Consider the following 24,967-nt stretch of genomic DNA (forward strand, 5'->3'; position numbering starts at 1 on the left):
AAGTTTGGCACAGAGTAGGGAACGTGCTCCCACCTCTGCCAACCACCACACAAAGGTCAGAGGTCCTCGTGGGATGGAGACTCATTTCTCACTGAATCCCCTTTTACACGGCTGCAACTGTCAAGTACACTATTACTTTCTTTAAACGTTATTATGAAATGAATCATTATATAACATATGTAACACATGTACACCCATTTTAAAGATTAATGATAAATCAAACACCCACATCCTTCCATGCAGTGGAGAATGGGTGGCCAAGACCAGCAGCTGATCCCCACGGGCCCTGCTCAGTCACACACCCTCTCATTCCCAAAGGTAACCACTATGCTGGGCTTATGTTTGTTATTTTCCTTCTTTAGGGTTGTACTACTATATATAAATCCAAAACAATCCATTTAGTTTGAATATACAGTTTGTATGTTGCACACATTTCCCTAAGAATTGCTTTCTTTCACTATAAATTATGTTTCAGAAATTCATCCATGTGGGCGCATACAGCTATCATTTGGCTTGTTCATGGCCCTCTCCCTGTGTCTAGCACATTGGGTAAACAGCAGAAGGCTGTTGAAATATAGAGCGGTCCCCCCACCCCAATCTAATTCTTTACTTAGTTTATACCCTTTAGGAAGGAACATGTTACATGTGCATATTGTCAGCTGTTTCTGAAAGTATAATCTCTGTAAAAGACTCTCCCTGTATGCATTGATTTTATCTGTAAGGACACGGGACTCACCGCTGGAGATACTTGCAGAAGCACTGAAGTTCCTGGAGGGTCTCTTTTGCAGTCTGAAAAATTTCCTCCCCAAGAAACAAGTCCACCAGGTGTGCACAGACGTCCTCACAGCAACGGGCCATGCGGAGCCTCTGCTCTGTCTCCACTGCACTCCTAGGGAAAAGGGCAATCAGCATGAGAGACACTGCACCCAAGGCCCCACCCTGAGGGCCTGCCTTAAAAGCATGAGTCCACGTCCTTGATACTGAAATGTAATGATATCTTTGCTGCAAGGAAAGCTTGAAGATTTCACTTTATATAATGCACAGACATCTGGAAATTTAGAGAAAAAAGAACTAAAGTGGTACAGGGTACAAGATTATAGATCCAACAGGGCCCTTATAAATAGTCAAGAGATAACCCTGTATCTTATAGTTAGAAATTTAATTTTTAAATGACCATTGAGACAACTGAAATATCGTCTCATCAACAACATCTGATGTTTGCAATTAGAAATGTCTCAAGTATATGATAGCTGGCTACAGAGGCTGACAGCCTAAGGTCATGTGACAGTGGCCCTCAGATAAACCAGAATCTGAAAGAGATTTTTTATAACAAAATCCTATCAACCAAGGGATCACAGAGGCCTTTATCAAATATATTTAGCCATTAAGTCAAAGAAGCCCAGACAGGCAAGACCCATTTCCGATAGCTGTCCTCTGTGGTGATGGCGACAGCCCTGGGCCGAGCTGTAGTCCAAGTCTTCTGGAACTGCAGAGAATAGCAGTTTCCCTGCACGTCAATGAGTCCTAGGTTTTACATATCTCTTTTTTTTTTTTTTTTTTTGCGGTACGCAGGCCTCTCACTGTTGTGGCCTCTCCCGTTGCGGAGCACAGGCTCCGGACACGCAGGCCCAGCGGCCATGGCTCACGGGCCCAGCAGCTCCGCGGCATGTGGGATCTTCCCGGACCGGGGCACGAACCCGTGTCCCCTGCATCGGCAGGCGGACTCTCAGCCACTGCACCACCAGGGAAGCCCTACATATCTCTTAATACCCCTTCCTGGGATTAAGAACAGACAAACACCCATCATTTGTGAGGTCTCTTGCTTATAGTAAACAGTGAAATAGACTCCCAATTAATAGAAATGGAAAGAAATATTAATTAAACAATATACTCTGCCTCCTGGCTATATTCCCCATCTGCACCAGAGGCTGCAGACCTATCTCAGGGGAACTTAAACGCAAGGACAGGTTTCCCAGCACAACTGAACCTCTTTCTTCCCTGCAGCTTGGCATTGAAATTAATAAAGTTCTTAAGTGAAATAGCTCAAAGGAATCTTTTAACATACGAAACAAAGGAAAGGATCTTCTACTTGAGAAAAACTAACGGTGAGTAACCTGGTGTGGAGAAGACCACCAGTGAATTCTTTTGCTGACAGACACATCCCCACGCCCAGGGCGGGGTCAACAAGGAGGATGAGAGTGAAGGTGAGGGCCTCCCTGGAAGCAACGCACACAAGAACAGGGACAGCCTGTCAGTGTCTGGCTAACCAGAAGATATGCTCCTTGTCAAAATGAAAGCCAGCTAGCGTGAGCTGGACCAGCCTGGCCACGGGGCCTCTAACCCTCCTACCAGCCGCCCACCCGCCTCACGCTGCAGGTGCCAGCGCTTCACTTACTTCAACTCCTGGGAGCAGGTTTCCCTCACACGTTCTGTCACCACGAGCTCTGTCAGCTCTGCAGCTAGGTCCTGGCTCAGCTGCGTTAACACCAGTTCTCTCTCTTGTTTCAACCTGAGGGAAAAGGAGCACAAGAAGTAACAGGCGTCACACTCTGTGACCTTGAGAGCGGGGATCTGAGTTGTGCTGCCTGACCCCTCCGGTTCCACCAAACAGGCCACACAGCCACGCCCACTCCAGTTCCCTGACCACCACCCACACCCCCTCTGGCTGGGGAGCGGCTGCTGCTTACAAGGTGGGACCTGCCCGCTCCCTGGGCCATAGCATACGAAGGCGCAGGGCGAGCCGTGGATCTGATACGAGTGCAGTGGGCAAAAGCGAGAGCATCGTAGGCCAGGGCAGGTTCTCCCCTCATCCACACACTCCACCCCCACGGGCACTGCAAGGATGAGACACCCTCACCTCTCTTCTTCAGCCCGCCGCCTCTCTTCCTCTTTCCGCTCCCTTTCCTTAGTCACTTCTTCACTCGCAATGTGCCTCAAAATGCCCATGGTTGCAGCTGTTAACAGCTCCTCCATAGCAGCATTGGAAACACTAGACAGAGCAAAGTGGACATTGCTCTAAATAAATAATAAAAGCCACACAAACCGTATTACTAGACTTCTAATACTAGCAAGGGAAAAAATACCTATTTGCCTTCCAGCAGAAAAACCAAGCCCATGGTTAGGAACACACACTCTATCAAAACTGACTCAGGAAAAAAAGAAAATCTGAATAAACTTGTAACTAGTTAAGAGATTGACTCAATATTTTAAAACATCTTCCAGCAAAGAAAAATCCAGGATGAGAAGGCTTCACTGGCAAATTCTACCAAACACTTAAAGAAGAACTAACACCAACTCTTCGAAAAAACTCTTCGAGGCACAAGGAACACTTCCTAACACCTCTATGAGGCCAGCATTCCCCCGACCTGATACCAAAGCCAGGCAAAAACACCACAAGAAAACTAGTGACCAATATCCCTTATGGACATTGAGGTAAAAATCCTTAACAAAATACTAGCAAACCAAAATTAAGCAATATACTGAAAGGATTATACACTACCAAGTGTATAATCTCACACTACCAAGAGAGATTTATTCCTGGAATGCAACAAATGAAAATCAATGTAATACAACCACATTAATAAAGTGAAGGGGAAAAAACCCACAAAATCATCTCAATGCAGAGAGAGCATCTGACAAATTCAATACCATTTCATGATAAAAACACTCAATAAATTAGGAAGAGAAGGGAACTTTCTCAAAATGATAAAGACCATATATGAAACACCCACAGCTAACATCATATTCAGTCATGAAAGATAGAAAGCTTTTCCTCTAAGATCAGTAACAAGACAAGAGCGCCCTATCTGCCATTTCTATTCAACACCATATTGAAAGTTACAGCCAGAGCAATTAGACAAGAAAAATAAAAACATCCAAACTGCAAAGGAAGAAGAAAACTACGAGTATTCACAGATGACAGGATCCTGTATGTAGAAAATCCTAAGGGATCCACTCAAAAGCTATCACAATAAAAAAAAGTTCAACAAGGTTGGAATATAAGGATCAACAACCCAAAGTCAATGGCATTTCTATACACGAGCAATGAACGTTCGGAAAGTGGAATTGAGGAAACAATTCTGTCTACAATAGCGACAAAAAGAATAATCTAATCAGGAACAAATTCAACCAAAGAAACAAAAGACTTGTACAATAAAAATTATAAAACGCTGCTGAAGGAAACTAAGGAAGACATAAGCAAATGGAAAGGCATTCAAGTTCATGGACTGGAAGACTTCATATCGTTAAGATGCCAGTACTACCCAAAGCAATCTACAGATTCATTGGAATCACCATCAAAATCCCCACATAACTTTTGCATAAGTAGAAAAACCCATCCAAAAATTCTTATGAAATTTAAAGGGTTTCCAAATAGGGAAACAGTCTTCAAAGAGAAAGTTGAAACAAAGCTGAAGGACTCACACTTTGAGATTTCAAAACTTACAACTTACTACGAAGTTATAGTAATCAAATCAAAACAATATGGTACTACCATAAAAACAGACATATAGGGCTTCCCTGGTGGCGCAGTGGTTGAGAGTCCACCTGCCGATGCAGGGGACACGGGTTTGTGCCCCGGTCTGGGAAGATCCCCCATGCCGCGGAGCAGCTGGGCCCATGAGCCATGGCCGCTGAGCCTGCGCGTCTGGAGCCTGTGCTCCGCAACGGGAGAGGCGGAAACCCTCACATATATGGTCAACTGATTTTGAACAGGGTGGCAAGACCATATGAAGGGAAAAGGACAGCCTTTTCAACACTGGTGCTGCGAAAACTGGATACCCAAGAACAATGTTGGATCCTTATCTTACACAATATATAAAAACAAAATCAAAATGGATCAAAAACCTAAATTTAAGAGCTGAAATTATAAAACGCTTAGAAGAAAACACAGGGGAAAATCTTCACATTATTGGATTTGACAGTGATTTCTTGAATATGATACCAAAAGCACAAGCAACAAAAATAGATAAATTGGGACTATATAAAAATTAAAAATTTTTGTGCATCAAAGGACACTATCAAAAGAGTGAAAAGACAATCCACAGATTGGGAAAAAAATACTTGCAAATCAAATATTGAAAAAGGATTAGTATCCAGAATATGAAAAAACTCCTACAACTCAACAACAAAAATATTCAAGAATAGGCAAAGGACAAATGAAGCAACTGACAAAGGATTAATCTCCAAAATGTATAAGCAGCTCATGCAGCTCAATAACAAAAAAACAAACAACCCAATCCAAAAATGGGCAGGAGACCTAAATAGACATTTCTCCAAAGAAGATATACAGACTTCCAACAAACACACGAAAGAATGCTCAATGTCATTAATCATTGGAGAAATGCAAATCAAACCTTGAATGAGACACCATCTCACACCAGTCAGAATGGCCATCACCAAAATCTCTAGAAACAATAAATGCTGGAGAGGGTGTGGAGAAAAGGGAACCCTCTTGCACTGTTGGTGGGAATGTAAATTGATACAGCCACTGTGGAGAACAGTATGGAGGGTCCTTAAAAAACTAAAAATATAACTACCATATGACACAGCAATCCCACTACTGGGCATATACCCTGAGAAAACCATAATTCAAAAAGAGTCATGTACCAAAATGTTCATTGTAGCTCTATTTACAATAGCCCGGAGATGGAAACAACCTAAGTGTCCATCATCGGATGAATGGATAAAGAAGATGTGGCACAGATATACAATGGAATATTACTCAGCCATAAAAAGAAACGAAATTGAGCTATTTGTAATGAGGTGGATAGACCTAGAGTCTGTCATACAGAGTGAAGTAAGGCAGAAAGAGAAAGACAAATACCATATGCTAACACATATATATGGAATTTAAGGAAAAAAAATGTCATGAAGAACCTAGGGGTAAGACAGGAATAAAGACACAGACCTACTGGAGAATGGACGTGAGGATATGGGGAGGGGGAAGGGTAAGCTGTGACAAAGCGAGAGAGAGGAGTGGACATGTATACACTACCAAACGTAAGGTAGATAGCTAGTGGGAAGCAGCCGCATAGCACAGGGAGATCAGCTCGGTGCTTTGTGACCGCCTGGAGGGGTGGGATAGGGAGGGTGGGAGGGAGGGAGACGCAAGAGGGAAGAGATATGGGAACATATGTATATGTATAGCTGATTCGCTTTGTTATAAAGCAGAAACTAACACACCATTGTAAAGCAATTATACTCCAATAAAGATGTAAAAAAAAAAAGAATGGGAAAAGGACTTACATAGACATTTCTGTAAAGAAGATACACAAGTGACCAATAATTACATGAAAAGATGCTCAACATCATTAGTCATTAGAGAAATGCAAATCAAAACCACAGTGAGTTACCACTTCACACATTATAATGGTTATTATTTAAAAAAAAAAAGAAGGACGGCAAGTGTTGGCAAGAATGTAGAGCAACTGGACCCCTTGTGCACTGCTGGTGGGGATGCAAAAATAGTGCTGCTGTTGCCGAGAACGGTTTGCTGATTTCTCAAAAACGTAAAACTAGATCATATGATCTAGTAATTCCACACCTAAGCACATACCCGTAAGAACTGAAGGGACTCAAACAGTTATCTGTGCCCCAGCGTTCACAGCAGCATCATTCACAATAGCCGAAAGGCGGAAACACCTTACTAATAAGCACGGGTGAATAAGTGAAGTGTGGCACATATACGTGTGTATGTGTGTGCGTATACTTAATGGAGTATTGTTCAGAAACAGATCTGGAAGCAGAGAATGGTGATGAATACACGACACTGTAAATATACTTAATGCCATTGAATTGTGAGCTTAAAAATGGTTAAAATGGTCAATTTTGTTATATTTTACCACAATAAAAAAAACAAACCCATGGAAATCTTACTTTTAGCTCCATCAAACAGAAAGTATGTATCTAATTCTAGTATATAAAAAACTGAACAAACCTATGAACAAGACTGACCCTTTTGTGTAAACTACATTTATACAAGGAAATATCTGGTTGGCCAAAATGTGCCTTCGGTTTTTAAGTATTGATAATACCATTTCGTATAATTGTGTCACTTTATATGTACTAGAATTTTTACAAGTTTGAAATCCTTAAGAAAGTCTGACTTACTGAACTTGGCAGATTTTAATTAACTATTAACTCCAAAAGTTGCTTAAGTGTCTAGAAAGATTTTGATTATTAAATTTATCAAGACTAGACGCTAGGCTTCCCTGGTGGCGCAGTGGTTGAGAGTCCGCCTGCTGATGCAGGGGACACGGGTTCGTGCCCCAGTCCGGGAAGATTCCACTTGCCGCGGAGCGGCTGGGCCCGTGAGCCATGGCCGCTGAGCCTGCGCGTCTGGAGCCTGTGCTCCGCAACGGGAGAGGCCACAACGGTGAGAGGCCCGCGTACGGCAAAAAAAAAAAAAAAAAAAAAGACTAGATGCTTAAAGTGTTCCACAAAATCAGCTTTATAAAATTTGTAAGTGTAGTTTGAAATGTCTAAGGAAATTTCATCATGGTGTTAAATGCAAATGGTATAAAATGTTTAAGGGAATTTAATCTGTCAAATTTATAAACTGTGACTTAATCCAAGATCAAGTAAAGTGAGTGTTTTATTTTTTAACAGAGAATGAACTAATTATTACTAGATTTTTGATCACGTTTAAAGTTGAAAGAAAAACAGGTTTCTAATTTACAACTTTAATAAACCTAATGCTACTCAAAAGTCATACACACATAGAAACTACCTGCAAACGACAAACGCAGATCAGGAACGTGAGGGACTATACCCACCAGCGAGCAGGACCGACACTGAAGCCTGTGCAAAGGGGTGGCTGTGATCTCTTGTCGAAGATTGAGAGCAGCTTTCTGAGAGGAAGCGTCTGGCGGGAGCACAGACGGCCTCAGAGCACGAGAGGCACCGCACTTACCCCAGGGCTGTGGCTGCGAAGGCCGCCCCGGCGGCGCCAACTTCCTCGCAGTCCCTCTGAAGAACCTCCCGGATGAGCTCATCCACCACCTGCGCCAGGTCCTAAGGAGAGGGCAGACGGGGCCACGATCACTGGCTGGGGACGCCGCCCCGATCCAGCCCCAGCGCACCACCAAGCCATCGCCTCCACAGCCTAAGGTACTGAAAGTCTTCCCGGAACCACAGAGACATCATGGACCGTCTGCCCAGCTCAGAAATCCCTCCAAGACCTCATCACCGGAAGCTCTTTGGAGGCATCTAATGACCCTTACACGCGGCTCGGCTGTGCGCTCCTGGAAAGGGTTCCTGCTAATAACCAGAGAGGAGCCTTCTGGAGGTGCCAGGACAAGCCTGCTGCCTGCTCAACAATGGCCATTCAGACGGCCACGGTGCCACACCCCAACATCACACGTCCCCGGCTTCTGTGGCCCTGCCTCATTCCCCACCTCAGGCCTCCTTGATCCCCCAGTGGGGAGGTGCCCAGTGCCTGCCCAAGCAACAGGGTGGCGAGATCAAGTCACACGACCTGTGTGGTGGGTAGGCCCTGCTCAGCCCCGGGGCCACCTGTCAGAGGCATGCTGACCCCAGGGACACCCCAGGGACACAGACAGTGGTCAGACTGGACAGCAGAGGCAGCTGGATGTTTGCCCACGACAGGCCCTCAGAGCCCTGACAGGAAGGTTCCTTACCTCGTCCGAGTACACAGGCGCAGACTTTGGGGGAAGGAGCTCCAGCTGCACGGGGGGCTGCACGGGGGGCTGGAAGAGGCTGGGTGCCATGCTCAAGGGCAGTACCGGGAGTTGTGGAGGAGAAGCTGCCACAGGGGTGGGCAGGGGCTGCAGGAGGAGAGCCGGGAGGGTCTCGTCCCCCTCCGTACTGCACTCCTCTCCTCTCCCTACACCTGGAAGGAACAGGCAAACGTGGGCACCGAGGACAAGCCCTGGCCACCCACAGTGACCCTAAGGACTGGCCACCCTCCCCAAGCTGACCGCCACAGGGTGCCTCCTGAGCCACGAGCCGGGGGGCCATGTGCGCTTCACCCGTGGGAACAAAGCACTGTGGCGCCAGGGAGCCATTCAGGCAGCACCGAGCTGATGCCGCCGGGCCCCAGGATGAGGCCTCCTAGAGGGGAGCGCAGCTGGTGCCCTCCTGAGAACACAGCCTCACTCACCCGCCACGTCCAAGCCGGGTCTCTGAGTGCCCGTGGGCAGCTCCGCAGCCAGGCTGTCCCCGACGTACTTGTTCTGGGAGTTGAAGCTGCACACGGGGGTGTGACGGGGAACAGGGGGTAACGGCCCTCCATTCACGATCTCCCCAACGGACACCGTCAGCTTCCTGGTAATAAACACCGACTTCCTGGCCTTGGATAAACCCTCTGGTTCCAGGAACGAGGATCGGTTCAGCTCGACACAGCTACCCAGACCACAGAGAACCCACGGAGAGGCGTTACACAGGCGAGAGGCCACCCTTCACCTCCTCAGTGCCCTGCAGTCACTGCGTCGCCAGACGGCCATGTGGAAATGAGGGGAGGCAGCAAAGGCCGAGCCCAAGGCCCAGCCCACGGCATCCACCACTGCCAGCGTTTCCTTCTGACTCGGGAGCCACCTGGCCTCACTGTTAGCAGCCCTGGGTATAGCAACGCTCCCCTACACGCTCCCGGCTCATCCCGTGAGGACAGGTCTACAGGCAGCAGACGGGGCCAGGGCTGAGGAGTCAGAGGAGGATGGGTTCAGGGAAACCCCGGATCCGGACACGACAGGCTACAGATTATGGAGCCATTTTCTGGGAGAGGGTCCACAAGTCCTACCACGTTCTCAAAACTCTGACTGCAGCAGAGGAGAGGCCCTGGCCCGGCCAGAGAGGCCATCCTCAGGGACAGAACAAGGAAGGCCCCAACCTCGACCATCAGCTTCTTGAGTAACTTGGGCAAAGTCAGGAAGAGTCTGAACCCTAACCGGCTGACGAACAGCGTGTGACCTGGGGCCCTGAGCCTCGCCTGCTCCCCTGCAGCCCAGGCAGCGGGATGTGCCTTCTCCAGGGCCTGGCGCGCAGCTGGCACTTCCCAGCCTTCCCAGGGTTAAAAGGGAGAGAAGGAGAGAGGCCCGGCGGTTCGGGCCTCGGTGCTTACCCATCGGAGACAGTGAGGCCGTGGCAGCTGAGGAAGCCTGTGGCGTCCTCTCCGTCTCTGAAGAGCAGCATGCGCACCACGCCGTCCAGGGGAAAGGTGGTGGAGCGCTGAGTGCTCGCGGTGTACGCCACGTTGAGCGCTCGGAGCGCGTCCTTGCGGATCTGAGAGAAGCCAAGTTACTAAGTCGCAGAGGGTCAGGCGCTCCGTGACCGCAGACGGCTCAGTCCCTCTGGAAAGCACCCCGGGTCCCAAGCTTAGCGCTCAGCGGGCCGTCTGCTCAGCAGAATGCCCAGAAATGGTGCAAAGCAACAGTTCCACATACGGAAAAGGCTGGGCCACGAAGGCTTTACTTATAAGAAAAACTAGAAAACCAACCACCCACCAGCAGGGCAGGGAGAGTACACTGTGTATCCGCCACTCAACAGAAAGCCGTACAGCTGCTGGAAATGACTGCAGAGGTGATGGAATGCCATGGACAGCGTGACATGGAACTGAGGAAAAGTCCGAGAGAAAGGTGCTTCGCAGCCTCACACTGAGCATTTTGAACACGGGGACGGAGGGAACCCTGAAGGCACAGACAGGTCAGTTTGATCCCAGGACCCCGGTGGCCCTGCCTCTCCTCTTCAGTGGGCTTCAACCACCTCAGCCCGGATCTACAGTTACTTCAAGGCTGGCATGCACGTCCATGCTGAGTGTCCAACAGTGGACAGACAAGACCCCTGTCCTCACGTAGCTGACGTGGCAGGAGACACCAACACTGAACAAAACGAACGTACAAAATGCACAGTGCGTTTAACGGTGACAGTGCAACAGAAAGAAGAGCCGTGGAGGAGGGCAGGGTGCGCTCTGCCTAGAAGGGGAGCCCAGCCCGGCCCTGGTGGAGGGGAGCTCTGCGCGCTCGGATAACAGCCAGCGCAAAGGCCCTGAGGCAGGCGCGTGCTGGGGGCTGGGGGGCTGGGGGTGGAGCCAGGGAAGACGGGAGAGGAGATGAGGTCCAGGAGACAATGGGCCACTGTGGGCCACCGTTGGCCACTGTTAGTGAAACGCTTTGTCTTTCTAAAGAAAAACACTTAGATTTCTGTTGAGTTTGAAATTATTAAAATGGGTACAGATGGTCGACTATCACTGGTATTTATCAACTGCACAGAGCTCCCCAAGCGGCACGTCGTTAGAAATCTTTTCATCTGTTCCAGAATTTCAGTTCTCTTGGAAACTGTCGGATCTGACAATGAGCAAACTTGCAGAAGACTTTGCCTGGGATGTGATGGTGGGTTTAGTCACTGTTTACCAGAGGACTTGTGACCAAAGAAGAAAAATGACCTGGAGTCACAAAACCAGCCAGGCAGGTTCCCGAGATCTCCCAGGCAACCTCCTCCCCACCCGGCGGCCGCCAGGGGCTCCCAGCAACGACTCCAGGCGGCATTCTCTGGGCATTCCCCCACCACCACCCCGCCCGCCCGCCCGCAGCTGCGGGACAGCACAGGGGCTGCTGTGTGAGGTGGGCGTGCAGGCTGCTCTATTATCGTCCCCGAGTGCTTCAGAAGGTGAAGACCTGACTCTGGAAATCTGAGCCCAGGAGTTCACACTCTATGCAATTCCTGAGGTAAGAGACTGGTCTTGCCCCGTCTTTGTAACCCCAGCGCAACAAAGAGCAGGCACTTTAGATATTTACCGAGATGAATTTAGCAACGTCAAGCTCACTCCAAAACTGAAGACTGATAACACTGGTAAGTTCTAGGTCAGGGGTCTGTGCGTGCAGTTTGCTTTTTGGCTTGTTTCCATGGAAGATGATAGTTCTGAACGCAAGTTATCATTCTGGAGAGATTTCTCTCATCTGAACCAGAAGAAGAGTATTCCCCACTGCACAGCCTTTCCATCGGTGATCAACTGTGCCAACCCCATAAACAGGTAACAGCAGTATCCCCTCAGGGGCTGCTGCACGAGACTTAGCCCAGGACCCGCTGAGATGCTCCTGTCATAAAGAAGCTCTCAGACGTCACAAGGAGCAACCAGCTGTCTGTCAATTCTGCAAGTACAGTGTCAGTACTCACCTGATTAAAGTAACAGTGCAGAAGACAAGCATTCAGATAAGAAGCTGATTGGACCAGTTTGAAAAATCGCACGAAATTGTTACTGTTGAACGCAGCGAAAGCCTGAACAGCGAATTTCACCTCAGAGGAGTTTCTAACGGCAGGATGGAACTGCTGCACTTCTCTGTTAATTAAAGGAGACGAAAGGGGTTAGAATTTGACCTTTAAGTAGACAAAATTCCATGAAAATAGATCTGACAATAAAACAGACTTCAACTATACTGAAAAAGAAGGTCTTGATATGGTCACATGTGCCAATATGTTCATGGTTTACCAATGTCAAAGCCACCACTCGGGCTGGAGTGGTAACAAAGATTTTCTTTAAAAAGATGATGAGGGACTTCCCTGGTGGCGCAGTGCCAAGAATCCGCCTGCCAACGCAGGGGACACGGGTTCAAGCCCTGGTCCAGGAAGATCCCACATGCCGCGGAGCAACTAAGCCCATGTGCTACAACTATTGAGCCTGTGCTCTAGAGCCCGTGAGCCACAACTACTGAAGCCCGCGCACCTAGAGCCCGTGCTCCGCAACAAGAGGAGCCACCGCTATGAGAAGCCCGTGCACTGCAACAGAGAGTAGCCCCCACTCGCCACAACTAGAGAAAGCCCGCGCGCAGCCACAAAGACCCAACACAGCCAAAAATAAATAAATTAATTAATGAATTAATTTTAAAAAGATGATGAATAATAAAGTAAACAAATTGAAGCAATAATTTAAGAATTGATTATCAAAGAGTTACTTTAATGCCAACTGACTGCCAGCTGTGTGTTTGAAGATGACACCTAAGAAAGTTTAACTTTGTTTTATTTATAAATAAACGGATTTGGGGACTTCCCTGATGCTCCAGTGGTTAGGAGTCCGCGCTCTCTCTGCTGAGGGCCCGGGTTCCATCCCTGGTTGGGGAACTAAGATCCCACAAGCTGTGCAGTGTGGCCGAAAAAAAACAATTATTAATTATTCAAGAATTGCTCAAGACAGGGGACAAAAAGACTACACAGCCATTTTCCCTAGTTTATCTCCAAGGCTTAATTTAAAATCAGTCACACACCTACACATTCTGCAAGCTGAGAGTTTCAGCATACAGAAGGGAAACTGGGGGCCCAGTTTACCAGTGACAGGAACGGAAGGCTAGTGGACTCTAACATATTTCTCATATAAATGTCTCCAGATAGATCAGGCCAAGGTTTAAGATTCATTCTTAATGTCCTACCCTTAGCATTTGTTTCACACAACTTTTTCCTCTCCTGTGACTTAGACCTTTTTTTTTTTTTTTTTTGCGGTACGCGGGCCTCTCACTGCTGTGGCCTCTCCCGTTGCGGAGCGCAGGCTCAGTGGCCATGGCTCACGGGCCCAGCCGCTCCGCGGCATGTGGGATCCTCCCGGACCGGGGCATGAACCCGCGTCCCCTGCATCGGCAGGCGGACTCTCAGCCACTGCGCCACCGGGGAAGCCCTGTGACTTAGACGTTTGACGAGGTCTGTGTGCACACGTACACGAGGCAACGCGCCGGCAGCTCTGATAGGGGACCCTGAGCTTTCCTGTCCTAGTTCACTCGCCTTTTCTGCTCATACAGCAGATTCCTTCCTCGTGCTCTCCCACTGACAAGGAGAACCTGTCCTCAGAAAGGACCTGGGGCCCACTCTGGATGCACCGGTGCCAGCAGGCATCCCCAGCCTTCTGCTCCCAGTGGCTCGGCTCCAGGGGCTGCACAGCCGAGCCCAGCTTTCTCACTAACATCCCAGCGTTCGACACCAGAGAAAACTCAGTGCTCCCAGCACCACTAATCCTAAGTGCTCTCTTCCTGGTTAAGCTCTGCCTTTCCCTCTGGCTTAGGCTGGCTTCTGAACTGGGAAGTTCACCTTAGGATGTCCCCCTTGTTGAGATTGAGCAGAACGTTGTAGCCCTGGAACTCCGCTTCGCTGGCACAGAACACGCCCTTGTTTCTCAGGTCTTGGTACATCTCCTTCAGACTCTGAAGGCACTTGGTCATGTTCTCATTGTTGATCTTGGCATCAAAGGAGGACATGGGCTCCTCACACATGAAGTGAGCACAGTGGATGTGAAACCGGGTGCACTTCTCAATCAGAGACACCGTCACTGGGTCACACAGGTGCTGCTGCGTGATGTCCTGGACACGAGTGAGGCGCAAGGTTACACATGCACGTGCGCTGTACGCACACACGCACACACACCTTACGTACGCGTTTCTCGTATACACATAGATCTCATTAACATATTCCCATACATAAGAATCAACTATTAGAAAAATCATGCTTATTACCTGAATTTCTCAGATTTCAATTTGAAACAAAGCCCATGAAGTACATTTTAACAGGACTTTGTAATGATTTTAAGTAACAGTATTTTTTGTTACGGATGAAATGTAACTGAGTAAAATGACAAGAACTCTCACTTTCACTCTGGACTTCACAAGTGGCTGATACCTTCCGTATGCCCCGCGTGCGGTTCCACACGAAGTCGTACCAGTCCCGCAGGCTGCCCTCCTTCTGGTCCATGATCTGGGTCACCAGGTAGTCCATGGTCCTGCTGAGCACCGCCGAGGGACGCAGCTCATGCGGCAGGGGCTCCTCCTGGTCTGCTGAGGAGCGGCTGTACTCCTTCACGGCTGCCGCATGGTCCACCTGAGGGCAGGAAATAGAGACGAGCAGCTGGGTGGCAGGTGCTAGGCCGGCCCCCCAGCTGCTGTGCCCGAAAATGGGGAAAATCACACACACACGCTTAAATAAGGTCAATACTACAGAATAGTTTTAAAACGTAAAATTTCTCTTTGAAGGTAACAATTAAAATTCAACGACAAAACAGAGAAACTTGTTTTTGGCAAACATGACAAGAAGTGAAGATAAGAGGCTATCACACCAACACACAGAGGAATTTTAGTGACGACACACCTGCTTGGCTCCAAGCACAGAGGTGTGACAGGTAAAGGACGTTAAAGATTCTAAAAGATCTCAGCCACGCTCAAGCACCAGATTAAGTCTACACGGACCAGAAATGGAGCCGGCAGTGCGGAGGGCGAGGTGGGGCAGGGGAGCAGCAGGGCCTGGGGAAGGCCCTCAAGAGTCTGGAGCTGCATCTTCCACCTGCAAGAAGAGGCTGAAGAGGTGCGGCTGAGGGTGGAGCAGAGACGCCCAGAAGCCCAGGCCCTGGGCACCGGCTGTGAGCTGTCATCACCATCTCCTGGGGCAGGAGCGCTGGGCCTTTGCCTTGACAACTGCTGCCTAGCTAGGGACCCTGAGTCAGGCGAAGGCAGCTGTGTGAAACCACCGGCCAGGAAAGGAGCAGAAGCCCGCAAGCAAAATTAACAGCAAAAGAATCTAAAATGGTTCAGATTTCTGGGGAAACAATTGGGAACGTGCACTGACACATATTCAGGAACCTTAAGAAAGGTCACACATCTGATACAGCACTTCACGCGTAGGATCCATCAGAAGGAAGGAAGCTGAACACCTTAGAGGCATTACACACAGTATGCCCGACAGAATTCTTAATAACGCTGAAAAATCAGAAACAGCCTAGTGATTGCAAAATGGGGAGTTTGGACAGAGCTACGTAATCAAATAATATGCCTACATTCAAAATTTTGAATCTTATTAAGACTTTACCATAACAAAAGAAAATGCTCCGATAAAATTTTAAGCGAAAAAGATTCACACAGAATCATACCTAGAGCACCATCTCAAAAGCACAAAATATAAGCATAAAAAAGGACAGGAATACAACTGTGAAAAGAAAAAATGGGAAAATTTTTTTTTAATTTATGAAACAAATCTGTGTCTATTTCTTTAGGAAACCATACGGTCCAGTCACCTTATGCAAGACTGCTTCCTACACACCTCACAATGCAGACAATGGAACACGACTGTTCATAGCACATCCCCACTGCCCTCTAGAAAAGTAAACACCAGGCCAAATTTGGACAGAAAGGACCAGTGCAGCCTTCCCTCCCCTGCACACGCCCCTCCACCCCAGTGATTAGTACGGCCAGCAGCCTGGCGAGCACCCTGGGGGCGTGGCGCTCTACCTGGTCAGTGCCTGGGACCACTTCAAACACACTAAGCTGGCTCCGGGTCTCCCGCATGTATCGCTCCTTCTCGGGACACATATCCGGGCACGTCCCAATGAAAGTCCTCGCTTTGTCCAAGTCGGTCCTTTTCACCCGAGCTGAAGGCACCAAGTAAAAAGTAAGAATGCACCACACAGTTACTAGGAAGTCAGAGAAGTGCACTTTCATAATGATAAAAGGAGAAATAAAAATAAACATCAAACCACAAAGGAAAAGAAAGAAATTTTAAAAACACTGGGCCTTAGAGAAAGGAAAGCACAGCCTACCACACCAGGTAACAGGCCATCAAGGCCCATGAAGACCCTCCAGGGTTTCTCCCCTTTCCAGATGGGTCTCCAACAATCACAGACCTTCAGGGCACTCTTGGGGGCAGGGGCGGGGGTGGGGGGTGGGGGGCGCACACGTGGGTGTTTATGGCTCCTATAATGACCTCAATGACACACAATCGTGCTACAGTTATTTTTGTTAAAAGGATCAATTTGTTAAATGAAAATATTCAAAATTTGCCAGTATTCTAAAACTCTCAGTATTTCATCATGTTTTTAGTATAACAGGAATCACATAATGGAAGTTAGCTGGGTCCTGACCTAAATAAACCACTATGATGACCCAGAGTTAAATAGTTAACAAAAGTATCTTTTAAATGAAATGGAATGCAACAACCTAAAATTTAAAACATTCACATCTTATTTTTACTTTATTTATTTATTTTGCGGTACGCGGGCCTCTCACTGTTGTGGCCTCTCCCGTTGCGGAGCACAGGCTCCAGACGCGCAGGCTCAGCGGCCATAGGCTCACGGGCCCAGCCGCTCCGCGGCACGTGGGATCTTCCCAGACTGGGGCACGAACCCGTGTCCCCTGCATCAGCAGGCGGACTCTCAACCACTGCGCCCCCAGGGAAGCCCTCTTATTTTTATTTTTAAAAAGTCCAATATCTAGTAATAATTTTTTTTTGCAATACAAAAATCACATGTTAATGACATAACGTACAATGGCAGGTTTTATTACCGTGTTAAGGAGACACTGTGATTATTCCATTACAGCTTCTCCAGAGAGGAGAATCCTACAGGGTAAACTTACTTTTGAAAAAACTTTGCAAAGAAGGTACATGTGCTGTTTTATTTGGGGTCACTGCACATATTGCTCAGTGTCAACAGGACACTTGCTTTTTGAGTAGGTTTTAAATACATTTGCGTGGTTCAACATTCCAAAGGTGCAACAATGTCCAAGATGGGACGCCCCCCTGCCTTGCTCCCATCCTGACCATCAGCGTGAGCGATCCTTTCTCACCTCCATGACTTTTACACACACATAAACAAGTACGCTTACGTATATACGGACATACACACACTTCCCCCTTTTCTGTACACAACTGGTAGACATTTCCCACGCCTTGCTTTTTCCACTTCACAATAAATACTGGTCACTTTTCCATAAAGAAACCCCAGTCTTCTTTCAGGCTGTTTAGAATCCCACTGTATGGACAGTTTCCAATCTCTGTCATCACAAACAACCTTGTGAGTGGATCGTACACACGTGGTGGGGTAGTTTGTGGGACGCACTCCTGGAAGTGGAATTCTGGGTCAAAGGCGTGAGTGTCCCCAAGCCTGAAGACACTGCCAACTTGTCTCCCCGGGAGCAGCCTGCCCAAGGATGCAGCACTGGGGCCCGATGGGGAGATGCCGCCCTAGCGGGTGTGGTTTGCATCTCTCAATCTCTCGATGCTGTGTGACGGGACAAGGGCATCTGCATCTTCCCATTTCTATTTTCCATGTTTAAGAGCCAACTCTCTTTTTTTCGGCCACGCCGAGCAGCTTGCGGGATCTTAGTTCCCCGACCGGGGACTGAACCCAGGCCCTCAGCAGTGAAAGCAGCGAGTCCTAACCACTGGACCACCAGGGAAGTCCCAAGAGCTCTTGACACTTCCTTTTCTGAACCTCTCAGACCTTACTCGTCTTTCTACTGGATTTGCTCTTTTTCATACTGACTCTACAGGACTTCAGTACCTGGGAAATCAGCCCTTTGTCTGTGATGAGCTACAGATTTTTCCCCTGGATTGACATCTTTTATTTGTGTAGTTTTATTTGTGGTGATTTCTGTTAAATAGGAAGTTTTTATTTTTTTAATGTGTGCTTTCTCAATATCTAAAAACTGCCCTTTTAAATTATTTAATCTAGCGTGGATCAATGGTTTGTTGCCTTTCTTCCAAAAACAAAATTACATTACAAACACATCTGCACTACCTCCATGTCTACATTCACGGCCTCAGGAGACTAGAAAGCAACAAAGATCATACGTGCAGACTCAACGGCAGTGGAGCCCACAGACGGAAGTCACCCCTTCCCTCATGGCTCCCGAGAAGACCGCCTCAGCCGAGTCGCAGCCCCGTACCTTGCCGCATGACTCTGTCCCTCTGGTCGAGCAGGCGGTACTTCTCCTCGGATGTCTCAGCCACAGTACCTATCAGGGCACTGAGAGAGGACACACACAGCCCAAGACCCTCGGAGCCCTCGGAGCCCTCGTCAAATGGGTCTCCCTCAAACTGAGGGGGCTTCAGAAGACTCGGCTTCTTCACTGGAGAGCTACAAGGAAGATGACATGCTAAGAGCTGTGTGTCCATCAGGCATTCGGGTCATTTCCACATCCGAACACTTCCCTTATCCTCCAAGATACCCTGCTCCTCTACAGCTGGGAAGGCCAGCGCTGAAGAGAGGCCGCCTTGACGACACTGGCGATGACGTGAAGGCATTACTCATACTGCGCGTAATTCGTGTTCTTCAAAAGTGAGATGCGCCCATTTAAACAGCTGAAATGAATTATCTGTAGACTTCTATCTCAAAGAAATGAAACTAACAGTGGAATAAAAGAACGTTTTAACGCCATGAGAAAATACCATGCCTACACGTTTTCATACACAGCTCCCCTTCAGTAGAAGGATGTACTAAAAAGAACCGGGCGTTCTCTCTCAGCTTCCCCATGTTCTAGCTGGCTTTCAACATTCCATGAACTTGAATGTCAAAGAAGATGTAAGGAAAGGAGAAAACAAAAGCAAATCCGCAACTAAACTGGTGACTGCAAATCGTGAGGGAAACTATGCATTGACCAAAATATGTGAAGAAGGATTGAACAGAAGCAGGCCTGATGTGAAAGGAAGGTGAGGTCACACGGGAGTCTGAGGCCAGGAGCCAAGGGGAGGGAGGGAGGGAGGAGCCTTCGGGAACAGAGATTCCACACACACGGGGAGGTCTCTGAAGTGCACACCGAGTGCCAGACCTGGCCTGAGAGCTGCACACGGCTGCACAGCTATAACAATTGCTAGAAGCGATTATTAGGAACACGTGGTTTACAGCCAATTAGACGTTTTAAGGGGAAAAGTGATCACCTATACACGTATACGTCAGACGGGCTGACGACAGCGACTGCCTGGGCTGTGGGACTGAGGGAGGTGAGGCGCCCGGGCCTTTCCAGGGCCTCCTCCCTCTTCCCCTTCCGCAGGCCCTCTTCCCACCCTTCAGCCCCTACTTAGGTGCCAGCATATCACCCGCTTGCCTTTCATGCTGTCATGATGGCTATGAAATCCCTCCTGTTTAGTGACAGTAGAAGTCACAGAACCCACTTGCCCTGTAAAACAGCCATTCGGAAGGACCAGCCGCACCTTTTATTCAGGCTGCCGGCTGCAGCCCTGGCCACGGGCTTGCCAAGAGGGGAGTGCTGAAAGGGTGTGTCCTCGGTGCCCGGGCCAGCTTCACCGTCACCTGGCTGCTTCTCCTTGAGGGAAAAGGGTTTCTTGTTGGGACCTGAGGACACAAGAGTCACAACAGAGTTTATGATATCACAAGTCACTCGACACTGGACTTTACTTTTTCTTGAAAAAGTAATATTGTAATTGTGACAGGATGTTACAAAGGATCCCAAGGAAATACTACAAGGCAGCCCCACCCCACCCCCACCCCACTCAAAGCGCGAAGGCCTTGCACACAAAGCAGCAGAGACTGTGCAAAGATCAACTGAAAACTCACTTGTTTTTTTCTTGTGCCAGAAGATGGCCATATCCTTATGCAAACCTTTCCCCTTCTTCCTAGCCAGGGCTGCAGATGCCTGGAAAACAGTCCACAACACAAAGTACGAGGACATCAGGAGGCCAAAGGAAATGAAGGTCTCAAATGCAATTAGCAGAATTCTATGCAGTGGAGCTACATCTCTGCCAGCCACATGTTCTGACACACCATCTGCCTTCAGCCCGGCAGCCAAGCCCTCACCTACCTTGCCTGTCTCGCAAGCATGTATTTGCCCTTCTCCTTTTCGAAATTCATCACTTTACTATGACAGAACCCATAAACTTGGCCTCACTGGCATTTGGTGAGATAAGCCTCACCAGCTGACTTGCTATACAGGAACAGAAAGACAGCCAAGCCACTTAAACCCAAAAGGAAGCTGCAGAACGACACCCACGGGGGACAATTTACCATAAAATGTACATACACAAAACCAACTATATGTTAGTATACCTATAGATGTACCTATGAAAATGTTTAGGAAAACACTCACCACGCTAGATACTGGTGCTTGCTCTAACGGGAGAGATGGGGGTGATGAAGGACCTCAACTTTCCATTATCAATGAACCGCTTACAATGACAATGTATTTATATATTTTATTTTTTACGTATTTTTTTAGGGTTCAGCTGGAAGAAAAAGCACATTGCAATAGCTAGAAAATAACTTTAAAAAAATGAGGATTGCTGTACGACCCAGCAATTCCACTCCTAAGTATATACCCAACAGAATTGAAAGCAGGGTCTTGAAGAGATATTTGCACACCATATTCATGGAGGCAGTATTCGCAATACACAAAAGATGGAAACAACCCACGTCCGTGGACAGATGAAATGTGGTAGCATACAATGGAAGAAAAGAATGAAATACAGCCATGTGAATGAACCTTGAAGACATTATGCTAAGTGAAATAAGCCAGACACAAAAGGACAAATATTGCATGATTCCACTTATCTGAAGTATCTAGAACAGGCAAATTCATAGAGCTAGAAAGTAGCTGAGAGGTCACCAGGGGCTGGGAGAAGGAAGGAATGGGGAGTTACTGCTTAATGGTTACAGAGTTTCTGTTTCAGAGGATGAAAACGTTCTGGAACTAGACAATGTAATGGCTGTATAACACTGGGAACGTAATTAATGCTGCTAAATTGAGAAAAAAAAATCAACAGAAGGGAATAAATGGCAACCCCCTAAAACTGCACATTTTTTTGGCACAGAACTTCCACTCTCAGGAATTTAAACAAAGGATATATTCAGAAACATATGCACAAAAATGTCCACAAACAGAAAGTTAGCCAAGTAGGTAAACAGGATAGAATGCCATGTAGCACTTAACAACCCCATCCTCAGCTACACTGTTCATGGATTTCAGAAGCTACTAAAGATTACCACGTGAAGAGGTTACCAAACGGTATATGTGGTTGTGACCCCATCTGCGTAAAAACAACGTGACTATGTATTTACAAAGACGTCTACCATGATCTTCATAGTTGATATCTTAGAGGATAGAACTATGGGTGATTTTGTGCCCCCTGCCATAGGACTTTCTGGGTTTTTTCCCTATGTTGACAGGTAATAAATACTTCTATCATTCAAAAAAGTATGAAAACATGCTTTGTAAATTTCTATAGAACATAATTATTCCCCACAAGAATATTCAGAAAAAATAACAAGATATATAAAGCTACATAGTGTGAGCAGCTCATGTACGTGTGCACCCTGCAACCAATGTGTTACACGCATACGTGCACATACACAGATTTAAAGTCAAGGTATATAAGCGATTAACAGCAGTTCTCCCTGGAGGATGGGATTACAAGAAGATTTTACCTTTCCTGCATTGCTCTGAACGTTTACAGTGATCATGTACTATAACTACATAAAATCAAAAACAAAACAAGAAAACTCAAGCCTGAAAAAGTGCTATGTGGTTACAGGGACACTCCCACGTGACCTCGCGGGAATCATTCGCCCAGCATTTCAGAACACCGCACTCAGTGGGGACTGCAAGCTTCTCCCAAATGACTCTAACTTATGAAATAGATAGTGCTATTCCAGTCTCTCTAAGTCAAGACATTAGAGTACTTTTCTAAATTCTAGCAAGCAAATAAACTGATAGATTTTAAAAAACAGGTTTTAAAGTGACAAAGTTCACTTTAACTTTGTCGGAGTACTCACATGATCAAAAAAATACACCACTGCAAGCTTTTTGCTGCGCCTGGTATAGATGCGCTGCACTTTAGCAATTTTGCCAAAGTGCTTCTCCAGAGTGGTTCTGTCATTGAGAGAGTCAGGGATGTTCTTGCACTGGATCGCTGTGACTTCAGCAGGAGACAAGCCCCCAAGACTGTCTGTGCTCTCACTTCTTTTACTCTGACAGCCAGGAGTTCCTCTTAGAGAATCTAGGGGATCACAGAACGGGGACAGAAATGTATCAGATGCAATGTTTTCAAACAATAGGAGGCATCAAGCAGGTAAGAGCAAAGGAAATTTTCATGGATGTAAGACCTGCTCTGAGATCCTATGGTATGTTAGGATCCCTAATGTTTACAGGGGGTTTACTACAAAATTCAAACTAACATCCAGGGAAATTTACCAAGAACTTGCCAGCAGAATTTACAGTACTTTGTACATTTTTAGAACGCACCTTCTTTTTTATCTCTACTTTCAGTTTCTTCCTCTTTATTCACACCTGGAAGCCGGGAAGGTGCCAGGACAGACTGACTGCCTCCTGGGATGGCCAAGTGGTCATTTTCCCCAGACTCGGCACAGCCAGTTTCCTTTTTAGATTCCTTGTTGCCCAGACGACCTACTTCTTTATTGCTTTTGAAGACATCCTGTATTGTCCGACCGAACAAAGTACCTCCCCGGGGTCGATTCAAGCGGACGGGTCGTTTATCTGGAGGATGATCGCCCCTCAGCAGAGGGTCCAAATCTTCTGCTGCATCATGACCGTGCCTCCTTGGGGACCGGTCCTGGTCCTCCTTCCTTTTCAGTCCTTTCATGAGGCTGGGAAGTGGCTCCATTTGGGAAACAGCTTCTTCACATCCTTGTCTGACACCTGTTTTGCTAACTGGGAAGGGTTCACCCAAGGACCCTGAAGAAGATATGGGGAAGCTAGTAAAGCCACTATTAGAACTTCCAAACAGTGCTTTTGGGCCTCTCTTCTCTTCCTCCACAGTCTGACTTGACAAAGCAGAAGTAAAGGCAGATGATGAAGAATTATTATTACCTGGTTTTGAAAAGGTAAAATTTGAATTGGTGGCTGAACTACTTGTCACCTGAGAAAAACAAAATGGGGCCAGTCCCCCATGTCCACTACTGACTGGGTGGGAAAATGTAAAAAGTCCGGAAGTAATTTGGTTCTGAGTTTTCGCTGGCTCGGATTCAGCCCCCAATATTGGTCTGAACATTGAATTCTCCAGAGGTTTAAAGCTAAATTCTGTTTTCCCAAAACCAGAGCTTGCTACTTCTCCAGTCTCTGGTCCAAAAGTAGAAGTACTTGGGAATGCTCCAAGGTTGGGTGATTTAAAACTAAATCCTGGGTTTCCAGGCACAGATGAACTTGAAGACCCAGAGGTAGCTACAAAGGCCGGAATGTGTTCAAGTCCAGAAAAGAGTCCAACATTTGAGGTTTGGGAGAATCCTAATGTTTGCACTGAAGAAGGAGGACTTTGTCCAGAAGATGCTGGAAAGCTGGACACCTGTGAAAATCCTGGGCTCTTCCCGGATAATGTATTGTTTTGTCCAAAAAGAGAGGGCTGACCAAACCGAAATGGTGGCTTAGCTTGAAATGTCCCTATGGAACCACTAGAAGATGGTGGAAAAGCACTAGGCTGCTGCCCACTGAAAGGATTAGCTGGATTCATCTTCTGATCCAATTACTGGAAGGTAATAAATATGCGCAGAAAAGTAGTCCCCTTCCTCAAACGATCTGTTCAGCTAGGGAGCCCCCCCCCTCATCTTCACAATACGCTGAAAGACAAAATTTCAGACCATCACAGCTATGCAGTGCTGGAAGACTAAGAAAAGAAATTTAATCACATGTCAGGTAAAGCAAAGGGCTAAGTATTCTTATTTTCTGAGAGCCAACTGGTGGGGTTGTTTTGTTTTGGTTTGGTTTCGAGCGCGGGGCAGAAGTTGGTACAAATAAATTACTTTGTTACGGAGCTTTAAAGCATGAGCGTCTAAAACTAAAAACAAAAATTCAAAACATTTTACTGAATCGGTAAATTCACGGTAAAACCTCAAATAACAATATGAAAATACATGCCGTTACTCTTTTCAACTTAAAGACAGGAGGTTTCTGACGTCTTTCAATCTCGACAGCCAGAGAATTAGAATGCAACACTGTTAAAACATTAGTGTTTCAGTGTTTCCTCCCGTCTAATTTTTCTCCGAGTAACCAGAGCACCAAATACTCTTTCCAGACAAAGAAATAATTTGCGTTTTTACACGCGGGCGATTACCCCCAGGAGCTGGCTTGAAGAACATGAGTGCTCACGCAGAGAGGCTGCCCCACCCCAGACCGCCGAGGGACAGGGGCACCGGTGCAGCGCAAGCCAAACCTCGGGCGGCGCGGTGAGTGGCCCCGCACCCGCTGTGTTCCCCCCCGCGCCCCCAGTGCCCTCCCGGCGCCCCTGGCCCCCCCCACTCCGTCAGCGA

The 24,967-nt window shown here is 47.3% G+C and overlaps 1 protein-coding gene across 2 annotated transcripts in view; it reads right to left on the reverse strand.

Annotated features, from left to right (window-relative positions):
- The window catches only part of MCM3AP (minichromosome maintenance complex component 3 associated protein), a 43,772-nt gene that overhangs the window by 18,352 nt on the left and 453 nt on the right, over positions 1-24,967 (reverse strand). Inside the window, exons 2-17 of one of the 2 annotated variants that reach the window (XM_032630313.1) lie at positions 22,950-24,277; positions 22,481-22,704; positions 20,270-20,348; positions 19,906-20,047; positions 18,642-18,832; positions 16,209-16,348; positions 14,611-14,808; positions 14,026-14,294; positions 12,130-12,292; positions 10,079-10,239; positions 9,122-9,363; positions 8,640-8,851; positions 7,913-8,013; positions 2,858-2,989; positions 2,396-2,509; positions 737-889 (exon numbers count right to left, since the gene is read on the reverse strand). In XM_032630313.1, coding sequence (XP_032486204.1) covers positions 737-889; positions 2,396-2,509; positions 2,858-2,989; positions 7,913-8,013; positions 8,640-8,851; positions 9,122-9,363; positions 10,079-10,239; positions 12,130-12,292; positions 14,026-14,294; positions 14,611-14,808; positions 16,209-16,348; positions 18,642-18,832; positions 19,906-20,047; positions 20,270-20,348; positions 22,481-22,704; positions 22,950-24,171 — 3,743 coding nt within the window. In that variant the 5' untranslated portion in view covers positions 24,172-24,277. The remainder of the gene's footprint in view (positions 1-736; positions 890-2,395; positions 2,510-2,857; positions 2,990-7,912; positions 8,014-8,639; positions 8,852-9,121; positions 9,364-10,078; positions 10,240-12,129; positions 12,293-14,025; positions 14,295-14,610; positions 14,809-16,208; positions 16,349-18,641; positions 18,833-19,905; positions 20,048-20,269; positions 20,349-22,480; positions 22,705-22,949; positions 24,278-24,967) is intronic. The other variant, XM_032630314.1, reaches the window with a different exon arrangement.

Source organism: Phocoena sinus, chromosome 4, assembly GCF_008692025.1.
Source record: "Phocoena sinus isolate mPhoSin1 chromosome 4, mPhoSin1.pri, whole genome shotgun sequence".
In the NCBI taxonomy this organism is placed as follows: domain Eukaryota; kingdom Metazoa; phylum Chordata; class Mammalia; order Artiodactyla; family Phocoenidae; genus Phocoena; species Phocoena sinus.